General features: G+C 45.8%; 1 protein-coding gene across 3 annotated transcripts in view; it reads right to left on the bottom strand.

Annotated features, from left to right (window-relative positions):
• ACSF3 (acyl-CoA synthetase family member 3) overlaps positions 1–12814 on the bottom strand; it is a 106524-nt gene that overhangs the window by 42555 nt on the left and 51155 nt on the right. For all 3 annotated transcript variants that reach the window (XM_077830904.1, XM_077830906.1, XM_077830905.1), the window contains exon 7: positions 2850–2976. In XM_077830904.1, coding sequence (XP_077687030.1) covers positions 2850–2976 — 127 coding nt within the window. The remainder of the gene's footprint in view (positions 1–2849; positions 2977–12814) is intronic.

The raw sequence follows: 12814 nt of genomic DNA, 5'->3' as shown, positions 1-12814 counted from the left end.
CTTTGGCTCTATTGAATGGCTTCTTTCAAGGATTGGGAGCTCTCAATCTTTCAGAATGAAAATAAATATTCATTTTCAATAAGCAAACATGATGGTCTAGGAGGGGCTATGGTTTCACTGCCGATATAGCACCTCTGGTTATTTGAGCCACACTAGCCCTGGAATAAGCCTGCCTGCATGACATCTGCAAAGGACGGGGGAAAAGGTCCGAAGAAAAAAAATGCAAGAAAGATGGGGCTGGGGAAAACAGAAGGAAAAAATCTCAAAATCCCCCCCGCTCCTGCCAACATTGCCACAAAAATATTAAAGATGAAGCCAGACTTGGTGGATTGCTAGTGGGAAAATCTCCCAGGCACCCTCCGACCCGTCCCTCACCCACTGCTGTTCTCACTTCCCCCAGTATTCCTGGCTGATAGGCTTAATTTGGCTAGTGAAAGGGTTAAGTTTAATTTATACTGATTTCTATTTAATATCATTCTCTCCCTGTAGGAGCCGGCAGCTGTGAGCTGATTGTACTCTCTCATTATGCAGTCTGTATCGCTAATGGCCTGTGACAAAGGCATGGCATCTTCCAGGCCTTACCCCCGAGAGCCAATTAAACACACATACTCCCTTCCTGTTTGCAGCACATTACAATGAAATTAAACCGAATTTCAGAATCATTTTCTCCTAAAGACATCTCTTTACAATAATTAATGCATGCTATTCTTTTGCATTTGAAATATTCATCAGGAGCGTTGACTAAAAATTTTTCTAAAGCTGATTGCCCTGCACTTTGCAGTGCCTGCTGACACCGTGTCATGAAACACCGCTGCTGGCATGATACCAAGATCAGTGGCAACACTTGCGGTGTCGCAGCTCCATCATTAAGTTTAAAAAAGTAAAGCTTTTCTTATGCAACACAAAATAAGCAAACGGGCCACAAAGAGGGCACCAGAAACTCAGCCCAGAGATGGCACAGCTGACATGCAGCCAGGGGGGAAATGGAAAAGCCAGTCCTAGTTATGTTTAAAGCCCTGGGCGAATACAAAATTTGTATCTGCATCCGATCCACAAAGACGGTCCACGGATATAAAACTGCTATCTGCGGATTTGCAGTGCTCTAGTTGCGTTAGGGTTGGGTATATGGAAATTTAAACCCAACCCAAACAACCCTAGCTGGTTGGCCACCCACAAGATTAATGGTCAATCAGGCTGGATACAGAGAGGACAAACATAGTGTGTGGCTTTAGTCTATAATTCAAACAGCACATTGCCACTAATAGAGATAATGGGAACAGAGCAATACAGAGATACTACCTGGCCGATTTAACATGCCAAACACAACTTCACAAGGTGTCCTGTGGTGTCGTTGCACTGAGACTCACTTTGGGACCGGGCTATTTTCTTACTGTACCGACATTCAGAGTGCAGCTCCGTGGCACCAGGAATGCGGAGCTTTGGCTGTGCACATTCTGAGTTTATTCAAGGAAAAATCACTTCTTTTCTGTTCAGGAATTGTCAGCAGCTTCTCATTTTCTTGAATTTGTTACTGCACGTTAGTCGCCAACAGTTCTGGGAAATAATGCCTGATTGGGAGACTGGGCATGAGTGTTTGAAATTCAACCTGTGCTGGTTTGGGCTGAACCTAGACATTACATGGTTTTGTTCATCAGATTGCTGCTATCAGAGCCTGTTTTAGAGCCGGGGTTTCTGTTTCCTGCTCAGAAATAGTATACCATCATGGCAGGAATGGGACCTGCAAGCAAACTGTATTGGTGCCATTGGGGACACTGTAACTTGGTATCCAGAACAAAATGAATAGTAGACCTGGGTCTGAAACAGTTTTCCCGTCCAATGAACATTGTTGAGATTTCAACATTTTTTCCTGTCCCAAATCAGGGAAAAAAGTCAAGATCTCAACAATTCTCATGAGCCAAAAATCCAAAACAAAAACCAAAAAATCATTTTGGGTCAATGAAAACGTTTTGTTTCAATTTTGACCAGTTTAAAAACTAATTATTTTTCTATAATTAGCTTAAATTTCCAAATAAAAGTTTGTTGTGAACTAGAAAACTGGAATTTGTTTCGAAAACATCAAACCAAAACATTTCCACAATTCCAAATTTTTCTGAGTTTTGAATTTGCTGACACTGACCTTTCCCACGGCATTTTAAAGAGTTCACTGAAAAATTCGTGACCATCTCCTGCAGTCCTTATTACAGCATTTCCTGCATCTTCTTTGTTCTTCATTCTACAATCCATTGTTTTAAATACTCAGCCAGGTTTGCCATTGCTGATTATGTTGCAATTATGAAGGGCCCAACCCCACTGAAGTCAATGGAAGTTTTGCCACCATTTTCAATGGAAGTAGGATCAGTCCCCTATGAACAGTGCTAAGTAATTACTGTTTTTCAGGTTTCAATTCAATCGATGTATACATATTTATCAGCTTCTCAGGTTTGCAAGCATACAGACTAAAACTCTCTCTGTTGCTTAGGGGTGGGGCGTATTGACTGGTACGGGAATAGCGAAACTGAAGAGCCTATCTAGACAAGCTTCTATTTCTGAAGACAATCACAATCTGGGAGAGCCTGCCCACACCCAGACAACCAAGGACTCAGCCACATACTCCAAAAATGGAGTGATATGCCCACCCACCCACCACCTTCGTCCTACAGCTGGGCACTGTGGCTGTGCCTTGCTTCCAGCCAGATGGGAGAGGGAGAAAAGATCTGCAGGGTGCCCCCTACTGAAACTGGTGTTGGCACTGTTCCATGAACCGGCCAGCAGGAAGACCCCTGTGGAACAAACCGACTTCCCCTCCCCTCCTGCTGTTCATGCACACCCCAGTGGGACCAGCACAGTACCTGTTTTGAACCAGCCGTCAGGTGTGAAAGCTTCTTTTGTTTCTTCAGGTCTATTCCAGTATTCTCGAAATACTGTAGGCCCCTTAACGAAAAGCTCCCCTTCTTTGCCATCTAAGCCGGGGGTCACCTAGAGCAAATGAAGAACAAATGCATTCTCCAAAGCAGTGACAAATATTCATACATCAATAGCGATAGCCACCTCAGATTTCCACCCCTAAGCTACAGCTTCCTCAGTGACAAGGCTCAGAGAGGCAGGGAGTGCCTTTGGAACTCCCTTTGATTGTGAGCCATGATGTTCTCAGTCCATCTGCTGTATCTCTTGCTTTAACTGAGAAGCAGAGAGAGGAAAAAGTTCTAAGCTTAGTAAACACCTTCTAGCTCAGACGGGATTGATGTTTATGCATAGTTATTGATACACGTGAATTGTCATACTGAAAACCCTCATCTAGCTAGTTTGGTACCCGAACCCTGACAGCAGCCAATGGGAGCTTTTTCCAGAGACAGGGAGACACCTCCTTAACGCATCTGGCCAATTGTGAAACAACATCTCAGCAGGGAAATGACTTCCTGATGGAGATGACTGTACTTCTGATGCAGAAAGGCTGATGACCTTCGCATTTTTTACCATACCTAGATTTATAGATTCAAGGGCCATATGGGACCACTGGGACAACCTAGTTTAAAGCAATTATTATTCTGTTCAGATCTTTTTCTGTTTTTTACTCGTTAAATTATTTGCCTCAATAACATGCTGCAGCAGCCAGTTTCATGGGTTATTTATGCTGTAAACCGAATTCAAAAATGGGTTTCCTCTTAGGTGTTTTACTTTTGCTACTCAGAAAGCCCAGGCCCCTGCTCTTCCCGCAGCAATACGGCTGAGTTGCCTGCATCACACAGGTGCCACATGTCTGAGAAGGGATAAGAATTTATGACCCTAACTCCTCACCACTAGTCCCACATTCCCTTCCTCTAACCTGAACAAAGAGCGTCTGACATGGATTAACTGTCCGCTCCACTACTGTGATGATTTCTAGGTTCAGAGACATGACTGGAAGACGGATACCCTGTTCTGCTCTGACATACAGAGCTACATGGAAACATAAATACAGGAGGGATGAACAGTTACTTCAGGAGGTGGCAAAAGTTATTCACAGTTCTCAGACTTTGTAAATTAAAATGCCAAATCTAAAGGTAATCCTCTCTCCTGGAAGAGAGGTTCGTATATATCTATTATAGATTTGTTCTCCTTAACCGTCCCCCAAGGAGGAAACGTGCTTAACACACATTCAGTAGTAGGATTCTTTCCCTGTTGGAGACTATTTGTATCTCTCTGGGCAAGCTGAGCTTGGCCCTCAATTCTCCAGCGGAGAGCAAGCTCTCTTGGCTTGACAAGCATTTTTCCTGCGGTGCCTCTCACCTAGCATTACGGGCAGTCTCCTACACCATGCCATCAGTCGTGCCTTCTAACTTCTTGTGACCTGTGTTCATACATTTCCTTTTATCTAATGGTGCATCTGAAATGCCTGGCCCGGCCTTCCTTGCTGCGGGAGCCAGTCACAGAAGCAGTGCAGCAGCGTGAATGGTTTCTCTGGGACATAATTTGAGGAGCCCTTCGAGTGTGAGCATGACAGCTTCTCCCTGTCAGTGTGCTGCACAGCTGATCCATGTCTGCAGAGAAGTCTGTTCATTGAGTATGAATGTGGGGAGGGAGGTTCCTTGGCAAGAAGAAAAGGCTCTTGCTGCTTGTGTCACATTTCCTGCAAGGGCAGGTGTCATGCATTGCTCTCGAGCTACCCTTTCCGATGCCTCCAAGATCACCACGGGTGTGCACTGCAAAGACTCACACCCAACCTTCCGGAGTTGGCAAGGCAGTTCCTGTCTAGTATGGAGCCTTTGATGGGGGGAAATAAAGATGACGAGAGAAGATAGCCTGAGTTGGCCATTAGAGAGCTGTTGCCAACCAGTCTGTGTGTCTAGCAGTGACAGCAGCCAGCTTAGCTGGGATAATTTTGTGGGTTGGTGGATGGCTCAGCCTTTGAAATGACAGCTGCAGAGGACACCAGACACCAGCTGGGCCACTTGGCACTTCCAGCAACCTGTTGCCTGGCATGGGAAAAAAGCGAACTCCTGCCCTCCTGGGGAAGGCAGCAGAACGTTCTCTTTCGACCTGTCACGGGACGCTTGGCCGCGTCCTCCAAAAGACTGTAACCCTGGTATAATTAAGGTAACACCAGATCCAGAGAAATTATATTCCAGGAGCACCCTGCAAAATACACCGTTTGATAGGTCAGGTCAGAGCTGCTGACCGACTTGTGCGCTGGGAGAAAATAAAGCAAGACCAAAACCTAAGCTTTTCTGGTAAACGGCCAGGGGGGTCTTCACTTACTCAACCCTAGTCTGGATTGCCAGAGACAAAAAGGCATTACCGTCTGACAGCTGCTTGGTGAACGAGCTGATGGGTTTCATTTTAGTATCCACAGCACCAGCACCTCTATCACCATCGGCACAACTCTGTATCCAATTTCTTCAGAAAGGCCAGGAATGGAAACTGTACTCCACCACACTCCATTGGGGTCCCGCCAGGTCAGGTGTGAAGCACAATATTGGATGAGGGAAGGTAGCATGGGGGAAGCTTGCACTGCTGCCTGCTGTGTGGATAATTAAAAGACTTCACTTTGCAGAGCTCTCAGTGCGACACCTTTCATTTTTGTGAAATGGGACATGAGAAAATGAAACCCGATGTATTCGAGAGAGTGGCAGGTGTCCTTCCAGCTTCTCTAGAATGCAAAGGCTACAGAGACACCTCAGCATTCTTCAAACCCGCATCAGCAAGTTCTGAAGCTACGACTGTAAAATGATGATCCCATGAATCTGAAGAATCACAGGAAGTTCGCCAGACAAGACGGGACACTGGTCTGAGCCAGAATGGTAACGCAGCTGTCCCTAAAACGTATATAGCTCTATAACTGGGAGGATGCAGATGCATAAGAGACAACAAGTGCAGTGACAGAGGTTGTCGTGGGCTCTGCTCATATACAGCCTACGCCTGAGGATCCTCATCATGAACAGCCATAAAGGAAGTTTTTCAAATCACTTAGGTACTGTAGCTCTTGCAACACAGACAAGATACTGAAGTCAGTTCTCACGGGTGGGGCTGCTCTGATGCACCCAGGGCCCTGCCTCGCAGTGACTCCGTGGCTGCGGCTCCAAAAGGTGTGCTCCACAAACAGCGTTGGAGCTTTCTGGGCATTGTGCCCAAAGAAATAAAATACAGTCTGAAACCCGCAGCGTGCCAGGCTTAGCACCTCCACAAAACTGTCAAATGGTAACAAAGGTTTTCCACTTCAAAACACCAGAAAGACCTTTTCTTAACCACCTTTGGTAACTCATTTCCCTGGGAAAGCCCAGCTTAGAGGCCATGTGCAGTTTTCCAAGAAGGGCTCTCTTCACTCCATTTTCCTACTGGTAAAGTTGTGGCATCAGACGACAAAGCAAGTTGTTCAAAGTGATTCAGTGACTCAGCCCAGAGTAGAGCTCTTTTCACTTCAGTCACAGGCTCTAACCATTGGATAACACAGCTTCTTACAAATGATGCCAAAGAAGCATCACTTTGGCTTTAAAAATAATCATTTCTCAGCACACGTGCTCCAGTAAAACCAGTGTGAGTTTCAACTGGATCTAAGCACTTGAAGCTACATCTCAGCTAAAAATCTAAAAGACAGAATATATATTATCCCCCATGTACATGCATTTAATTAATGGTCTGAGCCCCTGAACTCAAGTCCTTCATCTGAAAGGTTGCCCCTCAGTTCCAGAAAGGTGGATACAGGAGACATTGAGAATGACTTTTGAACTCACTAGTAGCTGCATTTGGTTATTCTGCAGCTCCTACTTGATTTGATGTTTTCTTTTCTTAGATGTTGAAACAAAGATTGATGTAAATCAGGCAACAGCAACCTCTTTAGGCACAACCCGTCCAGCACTCTACAAAGAATAAGCTGTGCTGCATTGCAGTGCAGGAATGTGCCCGGGCTTTTTCACCTGTCCTTATAAAAGGTCTTTGCAGAACACTTGCCATGTCCCTAAAGGAAGGGAGGGCATGTATCTTTAGCTGCACGGGTGAAGAATCCAGCGTGGTATTTACCTGCACGCTGCTCCTCCTTGCATGAATCAAACCTTGAACAAGCTCCAAATTTCTTGTCATATCAACTCAAACTCTGGCAGAGGCTCAAGCCACATCTTATCTAGAGCAGAGCTCCTTGGCAGCAGGCACCTCCCTGTTGTGTAATTTAATGATGTTATGGCTGGCTTGCAAACAGTAAAACAGAAAGGCCGTGACGTTATCTTAATAGGATTTTGCTTGCTGAACTCGGAATGTCACTGGCACTGCTCCCCAGTGTCCAAAGAGGATGCAAACCACTTGAGTGCCGGCAGCTCATGTTGCTGGAAAACAGCATAAATTAAAATTCAGGGTTCAAGGCACTTATCAGTTACAATTGCTCACCTTCGACACAGGCCCAAATCACAGGCACACACCAAGCCGAACACTCTGCTACATGTTTCAAATTCCGGGCTTTCACTGCAGCATCATACAGCTAGCTAGCTAGCTCCTCACTCTGTCAAATCTCAAAGGTATCCTTTGTTGATACACTGGATCTAAGTTACACGCAGCTGCTGAAAGCATCAGATTGCTAATTGCATAGATATCCTATTCTCCAAGTGCCATATTTTAATGCACGTTTCAACTGCTTTGTATTCTAGCAACTTTAACATTCAGACAGCGTGCTCTAGAAGGCTGGCGTTTGATAGTTTTCCACTTTAAACCGGATTCAGCAAATTGAACTGGACCCGCCGACGCACTAGATAAGATTACATTTTCCACACATGAAAATAAAAGGTTGTAATAAATCCTCTGACGGAATAAATCAGGGTGATTATAAAATGCGTATTTTCAATGCTTCCATTTTACCTCTTCATTAGCCGGAAGCAACAGCGGCTTGTAAATAGGTGGGAGTTCCCACTTGACAAGTAGCCCTTTGATTTGCTCAGAGTGGCCATTTGTTTTCCTGCAAATCCTGATGCATGCTGCCCCTCTCTGTAGGGAGCCACCGGAGAGGAGTTTATAGTGGACGTTAATGGAGGCAGACCTTTCATCAGAGGTAGCCTTGCACTATGGAGCAAAGGGGCATTGCACAGTACCAACACAAAGACAAGCTTTTCACACAAAGCGCGAAAGTTGAACGTGTGTTTCAGTGCAGTCCCGCTGACGCCCTCCAGCCACCCCTCACCAAGGGTCTACAGTCACCCTTTTTCCAAGCGAGCGCCGGATGCATACGGCCCACAGTCCTCAGGCGGGGAAGTCCTGTTTGATAGGCCTCGTAAAATCTTCTCACGGGGAAAGGCCAGCTCCAAGAGATCTTGTGAGGCCTGTGACAGCAGCAATCCCCTCCGGAACCCTTTACGATGGCCAGAGGCAGTAGGTATGCATGTGTTACACCTGGGTGGGGGGGAAGGAGGAGGGGTGAGCAGTGGAGGGGGATGGGAGGGGTGAGAGGAAAGCTTCTTTCTACTTCCAAAGCTTGAAGCGCTTCACATCTAGAACATTTTAGGCATTCCACATGGATAAAGAATCTGCCTCCCCTGTCCTTCTTGGTGGCCCCTAGTCTCCTGTCCTTTCTCCTCTGCCTCTCTTCCACACCACCTGCTTCTTCTCTATGTGCCCAGTGCCCTGGATCTCCCTTCACACCCTACCGTGCACCCGCTGCTGCAGCCCTCAAACCAAAACCACTGAGCTTACACCATGTGCACTCCCATCTCCTCCTCCTCCCAGTTCACGTCACCCTGGTTTCCTACCCTCCTCTCCATGCCGCTCCATACATACCATCCCCCGCCCCTCTACCTCTCAGCATCAACCCCCTGGTTTCCTCATCCAGGACGCTGCACCTCCGGCTCGGCACTTCCCGGATTCCGTCGCACATCAGTTTGTCTTCACCAGCATTGCTGCATATGTTTGTGAGGTGAGCTCTGTGTAAGTGTGGTCTGGGCTGTAGCTGCAGGTCCCTCGAAAATTTCTTGTAGCAATACAGTCCTATGTAAGTGAGATGGTCAACAGCCTACTTCCTCCTTGCTTCCTGGCCTAGCTCACTGATCTCAAAATATTCAGGCCTCAAACACAACATAAACATGTTTCGCTCATGGACACAGACTTTAATGAAAGCATGATGGGACCAGTGTTCAAGCGGATGCTTCTCATTAACAACAGACCACAATGGGAACATCTTACACAGACGAGAGACTTCCCCACCCACAGGAAAAAAATCACTGCAACCAGCATTACCATCTCTATAGTACACTGCACTGAATCAGTTCTGGACTTTCCTTTTCTTTCACTGGAAATTGAGTATTTCACTAGATAAGAAGTAATTATAGACAAGTTCCTCTATCATTACAGTGTGATGAGTGTCACGCAACACAGAGTGCTACCAAATAGTGACCTTGAAGAGAAACCTGAGTTACGAGAGAATCTGCCTATGCTAATTAGGACCTGCAGAGATTCAAACTCAGACACTGTGCACAGAAGGCAACATCATCTCAGCACACAGTAACTGAAGACAGTGATAATGTCGATGTTTTCTAGTGGGACATATGTCATAAATGTACCAGCTGTGCCCTCCACGATCACTGACAGAACATGAAAAAAAGCAGCAAGATCATTTAAATTTGAAAAAAATGATTCTTAACAATATATTCCCACTTCCACAATCAGTATTATAATGTGCTGGCTAACCGGGCTTGGGGTGTTTCCTCACATTACATTTGTAAGTAAATTATTTTGAACCAAGTAATCATTAAGCAATCCTACCTTTTTTTAAGTGTCTAATAAGGAGACAAAAACTAGGACATGTGCTATAGGCAACAGTCATTTTACTAACACTCTCACAACTAATAATTTTTTTAAAACATTAGACCACGGGGGAAAAAACTATTTGTAACAGAGCAAAAAATTTAACTCAGACCCTTTGTACATACTGTACATGGTATGGCTGTACAATACTGGCTACAGAGCGGTCTCTATGCACTGTATCACACAGAAAACTAATTAACCATATGCCATGGCAGAAAAGAGCTGCATTTGGCCCATAATACCACCCAGAGGAGCTATAAGAAGTCTTCAGTACTGGGAGCTCACTAGCCAACGGCTGCTTCTATTTCCGTGGCCGCTTCTGCATGCTCAGCTCGATTTCTACACCTGCAGAGCAATGTTTGCCCCTAAGGCATAGTTTTAGAGCTTGACATTTTATTTCAATGACTTTCTCCCTGTCACCCACCTCCTCTTGCCACACCCACAGCAAAGCTCCCGACAGCAGGCAGAGTTTCTGCAAAGCCTCATTTACCATGTTGCTCCACACCTCAATCCTTTCCGAAGAGCTTCCATGCATTCGGCGCCTCTGCAGACATTCTCCAACCCCTCGAAAGGGCATTATCTAATCTGAAGATTCCCAGAGTCAAGGGTGACTGCAGAGCAGCGTGCTACTAATACATGAAACCCTTACTGTAACCCCTAGCTACCACCTAATGACCCCTCCCCAGCCTAGCTATACAGACAGCCCAACGTAAGCCCAGACCAAGGAGGTACTAGCCTCCTGTTTCCCTTCGCACAGATAGCCAGCTCGATGAATCTTCATTCCCAGCATCTACTGGATGGCCGAAGGAGTGGAAAGCCAACCTCCCCCTGTGCAAGGGGCAGGCTGGACCCATGAGCTCTGCCTGAAAATGCCATCTGTAGAAAGAGAGGACGGAGTGCATGGCACTTTCAATCACCAGCCTCTCGCCGAGGGTGCCAGCTGTGGTTTTGGGATGCAGGCTCCTGCCCTCTACAAAGGGGTCTGAGACCATTAACTCATTTGCAGAAACCAGCTACCAGACAGCACCTTTTAATCACTATCTACCTGGGCCAGATTTCAGCTGATGTTCTAGCGGTAAAAGGTTCGCTAGCATATTACCAGTCTCCTAGGCAATCAGGTTTCACAGATACATTCATAATTAAACATTCCCCATTAAGTTCCATGTTTTGTGCATGCATTATCTTTTCTGTGAGCATTGAGTCCTGCAGCATCCTGCAGAATGCAAGCAGGAGGCAATTTAGACACAGTACAATTTTCTTCTTGCTGGAGGAAGGCAGATTTCTGCTCCTTAGGGAGAGAACATAGAGCAAAAAACCCCAAAGCCCAGACTAATCTACAAAGCCACATTTCACATCTGTTTTTGCCATGTTAACTCTTCGTAAAAGGACTGGGAATAACACAATCAATTTATTTTTCATCTTGGAAGGTTATAAATTTAAAAGCAAAGGGGCAAAAGCAAGACTGACTTGCAACATTTTCACTTAAAAACGAACCCTGTACTTACAGCAATTGTTACTATGTTTGAAACACAAAAGCAAATGTATGTTTTCCAGTGATACTGATCTTTAAAAGTTACTGCACTGATTCACACCAGATGATCTCGCAAGAACCACAGTAAACAACCAAGACGGAGAAAGGTCAATCATCTTTGCAATTACGTTATGGACAAAAAACTTCTTGATCTACATTAACACCATAACTGAGAAGTGTAACATTATTCCAGAAATGCCAACAGCTCCATAGTGCTGTCTTGCTTGTTCGCAGTCTTCAGAAAATAATAAATGAGGCGAGATGTCAGCACATCTTCCCGCTTCCCGCGCACTGTTCATTAGAGAGATATTTCTGAGGTGCACTTCCAATGCCTGTTTTGATTCTGTGCTGGGGGCAGGCAGCCAGTCTCTCTGAGAACCAGGCAGAGAATCAATTAACATCCTGCCACTGTTTGCTTTTCAGAAGCCTTACTGAGAAGTTTAGGTGGACAGAAAGGATATGCTGCAGGTGGCGGCCCCACAGGTCAATGTGTAAACCGACCTCTGCAATCTGAGCTATATGTCACAAGCGTGAGTTTGACAAGTCTCCTCCCAGCCCACCTTCAAGAATGCACAGCTCAGGTCATGTTCCACCCACTTCCCGACCCCAGGCTCAATGCCCGCTCAGCTCCCTTCCTCATTCTTGAGGATTTTTTCCTCGTCTACCAACCAGAATGCCCTCCTGATCCCAATTCACCAAGTCACCATCTGGTCCTCGCTCAAATCCATCCCAAGGACTCTCTTTCTCCTGCCTTGCTCACAGGAAGTTAAATGCAAGCACTTCAAGTTACTTCTTCTTGCACTAACTGTCTGCCTACCCAAGCCAGTGCTAACAGCCCCTCCCTTTCACTCGCACTAAATTCACTTACAACGCTGACGAGAGAAACTTTAAACAAGCAAATCTGCAGTCTGGTTTTTCTGAATGGGTCTCAGATCACAAGGGATGAGAATTGTTTGAGAGCTGCATTAACCCCTCAGTGGCCTGGAGCATTACCCCCTAACTCCAGCAAGGATCAATCTGTGATCCAAGAATCTCTTACTGCCAACTGGCAAGGGGGTGCAGAGGGGTTACAGGGCTCTCTTGGGTTTGGCAAGTACACTTTACTGCACCATAGAGCACCACATGAGGTCTCAAATAGAAGCTGGTGTCACACCAGCCATCAATATCATTGCAAAACGCCAAGTACGTTTTGCAATGATAGGAGGTTGTGCAAGAAATTCTGTACCTACACTGAAAATCCTGTTCTTAAAGTCTGTGTCTAGAGACTAGTCACCAGCAACGATGAAAAACAGGTTCTCTCTCAGACAGGAAATGTTTATGTTGTAGCACAAGGGGACTCCTGCAGGGTCTGAAAAATGGCTGGGAATCGTTGGAGAGATGCATTGAAAGCTCAGTGACATAGAGCGTAACCCCCATAACACCAGCAAGGACCAATGTGCTCTGGGATATCCTCACACCGCACAATGCTGATTGTGCTAGCAGGGAATTTCAGGGATACAGTAAATAATCTGAGCCAAGGCCCATGTTCTA

This window comes from Eretmochelys imbricata, chromosome 12, assembly GCF_965152235.1.
Source record: "Eretmochelys imbricata isolate rEreImb1 chromosome 12, rEreImb1.hap1, whole genome shotgun sequence".
Classification (NCBI taxonomy): domain Eukaryota; kingdom Metazoa; phylum Chordata; order Testudines; family Cheloniidae; genus Eretmochelys; species Eretmochelys imbricata.
The sequence above is the reverse complement of the archived record's forward strand: the minus strand, read 5'-3'. Positions and strand labels throughout refer to the sequence as shown.